The sequence below is a fragment of the Primulina eburnea genome, chromosome 16, assembly GCF_022965805.1.
Source record: "Primulina eburnea isolate SZY01 chromosome 16, ASM2296580v1, whole genome shotgun sequence".
NCBI classification, from domain to species: Eukaryota; Viridiplantae; Streptophyta; class Magnoliopsida; order Lamiales; family Gesneriaceae; genus Primulina; species Primulina eburnea.
In genome coordinates, this window is record NC_133116.1 from 4,842,620 (window position 1) to 4,848,474 (window position 5,855).

The following is a 5,855-nucleotide window of genomic DNA, read 5'->3' on the forward strand; positions in this document are numbered from 1 at the left end:
TTCCGTTTTTTTTCTTTATTTGTGAGACGATTGCACGAATCTTTATCTATGAGACAGTCAACCCTATCAATATTCACAATAAAAAATAATACTCTTAACAAAAAAAATAATTTTTTTATAGATAACTCAAATAAAAAATCTGTTTCACAAATATAATCCATGAGACCGTCTCAAATAAATTTTTGTCTTTCTTTTTTTAAATCAACATTCAATGGTTTTTCTGGAACTATTCTTCTGTAAAAATAAATAGAACAACGAATTTTGTATCCCAAAAGTTTTCGGTGACTCTATTATGATTAATGAAAGAATGGGGGTCAAAAGAGAATATTGAGCACATAATTAGGATATCGGGATCTAGTGGGACAAATAATAACAAATTTTGATGATTAAATCATTTTTATTTGCAATATTATATTTATTTTTTAAAAAAATAGTTTTTTTTACAATAATTAACGTTATAAATGATATGATCGATTTATATTTTATTTATAAAAAATATATACAATAATCCCAAATTTAATTCCTCAAAAAATTTCAACCACACAACTAAGGTAAGTGTCCAATGTTTTCTCAAAATACTTTCTATATGATAAAAATTTGTGTAAAACGGTCTTACAAGTCGTATTTTGTAAAATAGATATTTTATTTGGTTCATTCATAAAAAAATAATTATTTTTATGCTAAAAATATTATTTTTTATTATAAATATCGGTAGAGTTGACCGGTTTCACCGATAAAAATTCGTGAGACCTATCTCACAAGATACATATTCTTACTATATTATTCACGTGAGTTTTCATTATTTTAAGATTAACGTGATAAAATAATAATTTGTGAATCGTCCGCTACGAGTGTCTAGTCATCATCTTCGTGGGTATGCATTTGGGATTTTCTTGGACTTTTTCGTTGGGATTTATTTTTAATTACTATTGATTTCTAGTAACGTCTGTTCTCACGTGATCTGATTTAATTAATCTTTATTTTTATAATATTGAGTGTAGGAATAAACTAACTCCCAAGCAACATTTTGTTGAGCGAGTTTATCACACAAAACTTATCTTATACAGTTTATTTGATTAACATGATTTATAAATTATGACATTTGTATTAAATTTACTTGATACACATCAAAAGATAAATCTTAAAATTTCTCATTTCATAAAAATAAAAAGTCAAAAACTTATGTGAGACGGTCTCACAGATCATATTTGTGAGACAGATCTCTTATTTGGGTCATCCATGAAAAAGTATTACTTTTTATGTTAAGAGTATTACTTTTAATATGAGTAGGGTTGACCCGTCTCATGGATTAAGATTCGTGAAACGATCTCACACGAGACCCACTCAAATAAAAAAGGAAAGAAATGAAATGAACGTGTGTTGAAAGTAAATTTTCTATTCCATTTTGTAAAACAGTGCCTCGGTCTTGCAGATATAGTTGAAATTTCACATCTGACATGCTCCTATACAGGGACGGATCCAGGAATAGAAGTTGGGGGGGGCTTGAACTCAACATGATAAGTTGTATATTATTAAAAAAAATTTACATTATATCGTTCAACGAAGTTGTGCTCTACGAGATTTTAAAACATAAAATTCATCAATAATAGAATTTACATCAATATGTTTAGGTAAATCTCGTTTAATATAGAGTGTCAAACAATCGACAAGAAAGTCATCCTCCATTTTATTGCGAAGTGCCGTCTTCACATGCTTCATTGCTGAAAAAGCCCGCTCAATAGTGGTAGTAAACACAGGTAATGTCAAAACAAGATTAATGTTCCATTTTGAAATAGTTCAAGTTATAATCCTAAACAAGAATAAAATAATTATTAAACAAATAAACAAGTAATAGTCAATCAACAACAAACAATCAAGAAACCACAAATCACGCACAGAGAAGCTATAAAAAACAAAATAAAAAATGTATAGCCGATTCTTACCTGGATCGTTGCCTCGCCGATGAGCAATTCGATTTCTTCGGGAGTCCGCAATTCTATTTTGTCGCTAAAGGGCTTGGGACTAGGGAGAGAAATTTTGTAGAATTGAGGTGGGCGGATCAGAGGATATGGGATGAATTTGGTCTCATCCTTGTAAATGGACGGGACTTGATTGTTACATTGATGTAACAACCGTCGCTATTAGCAACGGTTTTTCAAAAAACAGTCGCTAATAGCGACAGTTTGAGTTTAAACCGTAAACCGTCGCCGATCAAATCGGCGACAGTTTTAGTAAAACCGTCGCCCATATTAGCGACGGTTTCTGAAAAACCGTCCCTAAAAAAAAGTGGGCTGGGCTACAGTCCAGTACAACCCATGCATAAATCCGTCTCTGCTCCTATAAAAATAGGTGGGACTTAAATAATCCAAGTAATATTGCATGATTTTCAACCAATGATATCATACAAATGCCCTATCTTGATTTATTTTGTTAGAACATATATTTTGTGAGACGGTTTTACGAATTTTTATTGTGAGGTGAGTCAATCTTATCAATATCCACAATAAAAATTAATACTCTTAGCATAAAAGTTAATACATTTTCATGGATGACCAAAATAAGATATCCGTATCACAAAATACGATCGTCTCACACAAATTTTGCCTGCTGTTTATTAGTTGGGAACAAACCTTCTACATTTTTCTCTGAAATTAAATATCTAAATCTAAATTTGACACTATAAGTCATCCTCTCGTCTTAAATTACTTGGGTGTTCAAAAATTATGTCCACAAGGTCGTATTTTAATGTGTTTCAATGATGTAGGTCATAAATTAAATACATGAAGATATTTAACATTGTTTGGAACTTGTCGTGAAGTTTTCTTTTATAGAAATTAATTTGAAGTATCATGGGAAGTACTACAAATCTTACTCCGAGCTTGTAATCCTTGATTTGCCCAAAATTTAATAATTGACTTAGAATTTTATCTTGTCCACAACTGAAGAAACTGTTACCCGTTATATGTGATGAAATATATCAAAATTGTGCATTCAATATGTTATTATTATCTCAGTGATAGATACATATGTGAACACAATTTGTAGACAATATATATATATATATATATATATATATATATATATATATATATATATATATATATATATGATAGAGTGGATCTCATGTGAGACCGTCTCACGGATCATAATCTGTGAGACGGGTCAACCCTACCCATATTCACAATAAAAAGTAATACTTTTAGCATAAAAAGTAATACATTTTCATGGGTGACCCAAATAAAGACCCGTCTCACAAAATACGACCCGTGAGACCGTCTCATACAAGTTTTTGCCTATATGATATTTCGAGGAAGAAAGGGCAATTGCATTGTATAGTTGAAGAGCTCAACTACTAAACACTGAACTTCAAAAAGCAATTAATAGATTCCCAGGTATGAACTTACAAATTTACACAAACCATATAATCCATAAACTTCATAACAAGAAGCTGTCGCAAGTTCGAGATAAACACATTACTCACTTAAACCTGTGATCTCCCATCACTCAGCTTTCTACAAGCCATCGACTTTTGAAGAAACTGAAATTCTTCCATGGATTTTTTTTTAACCCTATTGATCTTTTGCTTTGCCTTGGTCGCTTCCGTCAAGTTCATATAGCTTCGTTTATTGTTGTTGTTGCTGTTGCCATCGTCCGTTCTATCTGAAGTAACATTGTTTCTTGAAATTGGAGTAGTGATAATGGACGACGAAGTCGAGCTTTCTTCGTGCCTAAAATCAGAACTCGGGCTGGAAGATGAATGGTTAGCAGCTTGTCCTAATATGGGTGGCGGCTTTGCTGATATTCTTGTACTGATGTTGTTTTTCCTGACTTTTACTAAAGTTGGTTCGGCTGATCTTGGATGAATATTTCTTTTGGTGGAATCTATGGAGGTTTTGGAAAGTGGAGTTTTAGAAGAAGCATGCTTGTTCGATTGCTCCATTAACCTGGTTTCCCAAGGTTTTGCAGCCATCCAACGTTCTAGCCAGCTCCAACCCCAGCTTTTTTTATCCAATTGGTTGTTTTTCATCCGAGAATCAATGCTTTGGCCTGACTTCTGCTGCTGGATAAATCAAGAAAATAATCAAAACGCAACACACTTAACCATTCCATATAAAGCCTCTGTACGCAACATATTCATTTGAGTTGACACTTATTGGACACGAGGGAGAGAGGGTTGACTGCCTCGCTCGCCCTTGTGCCGGTTTGCGCTCACAAAAAACAGGAGAACAAAGATTAATCCAAATCTTTTGCCTACACAATACCTTTTGAGCGAGAGAGTATGCAATTGCCCTTTCTCTCTTGAAAGCTCCCTCTTGCCTCATGTGTATCTTTGCCTTAATCTCCTCGAGAGTTCCTCTACTTCCACACCACCCATCCTGAAGAGTCCAATCAAAAACAGTTAATCGTCAACAAAATAAGCTGAGAGGCGATCTAATGTAATCGGGAGGTCCTTACATACTAAATTGACCCTTTTTTTTTACTGGAATGGGGGATGACCTCTGCACATATTTACACAGAACCCATTCTACCAAAACTCTACACCATGGTTTCCATTAGCAACTAATTACCATTAATTCCTTTCTAAGTAAATAGCAAAAAAAAAATATCGATGTGCGATAAGCGTGCTACCACCCATCATGATGGATCCGGAACTAGTCCTCAACAAATGAAAATGTCAAAAAATTCAAAGAAGGCTACCTCAGCCTGTTTCAAGATATCATCCTTGCTGCGCCGCTCATCCAGAATCTTTTGCACAGCCAATCCCTCAGCTGACATACGTACATTACGAGCCCGGATTCGAGCTTGAACTCGAACAAGAGCCTGCATACACCTAAGAGTTACAGCAGCTTGCTTTCGGACCTGTCTGCCTCGAACTATGGCTTGAAGTCTCACCAATCCTTTCAGTGCCCTTAAAGCTCTTCTTGCCTAAAAGTGTTTTCACTCGACAATAAAAAATCCATTTGACTTGAAAAGAGAAATATAAATTTTAAGCATTTTCTAAAGAAAGCTTTAATTTTCAATTCAAATGCACTGGAGGCAAACAAAATTCAAACTTGATAAACACACACAAGCTAATATTGTCAATTCAAATGAATCGTTTTTCAACCAAAAAAGTCAAAAGTTCCGAACAAAATAAGCACAAAATCTTCATTGAACATCAACTGAAGCAAGACATATAGAAATAAAACTATGAAAACGAGAAGACTGACCAAAAAGCCACGAAATGCAGTTTGAATCCTAATAGCTGCCCATTCTTGCTTCACAGCTTTAAAATCTTTAGGAGGAGCCCTCACTACAGCAGCCACTGCGGCAGTGAATGCATCGTTATTGTTCTTCAGTGACATAGAATCAAATGAACACTCCGAGCCGCCAACAAATCTCCCATTTCTTCTGAAACTTTTCCACGAGGACGCACCAAAATCCCCCAAAGAACTCTTCCTCCATAACCTCCATTTGCTGCTCTTCTCCCCCAACTTTTCCTTTAAAGAATGTAACATCCAACATAAAGATGTGAAACAAGATGATACAAGAAAAAAAAATCAGGAAAAAACGCAAATTTAGTCAGAATCTGCATGAAATATCTGTGGGTTTTTGAACTTACATAGTAGTCATCTTTTGCAGGCTTCTTGAGTCCTATCAATGCTTTAACCCACTTCCCCGAAGCACCCATTCGAGAAAACCTCTGAAAATAAGCAAGCTCCAATTCCTAAAAAAAATCTAAAAAAAGAGCAGGAGAGAAGACACAAGGTTCGTTGAATTTATGAAAGTGGAGAATGGAAAGAGACGCATAGAGAAAGACGAACTGACAAATCAACTGTTTAGCCTAAACACAATGAAGCACGGGCATTGATAGA

At 34.4% G+C, this 5,855-nt stretch overlaps 1 protein-coding gene across 4 annotated transcripts; it reads right to left on the reverse strand.

Annotated features, from left to right (window-relative positions):
* Positions 1-3,345: 3,345 nt before the first annotated feature.
* LOC140815880 (protein IQ-DOMAIN 6-like) lies at positions 3,346-5,855 on the reverse strand. 4 transcript variants are annotated; one of them, XM_073174891.1, is made up of 5 exons: positions 5,603-5,855; positions 5,211-5,474; positions 4,699-4,926; positions 4,263-4,376; positions 3,346-4,060 (listed from the first exon to the last, which is right to left on the reverse strand). In XM_073174891.1, exons 1-5 carry the CDS (start codon positions 5,669-5,671, stop codon positions 3,482-3,484), a joined length of 1,254 nt encoding a protein of 417 aa, XP_073030992.1. In that variant the 5' UTR covers positions 5,672-5,855; the 3' UTR covers positions 3,346-3,481. The 4 variants fall into 4 exon arrangements, with proteins under 4 accessions (XP_073030992.1, XP_073030993.1, XP_073030991.1 ...); XM_073174892.1 differs by having other exon boundaries at positions 3,346-4,054; positions 5,211-5,480; XM_073174890.1 differs by having other exon boundaries at positions 3,346-4,057; positions 5,211-5,480.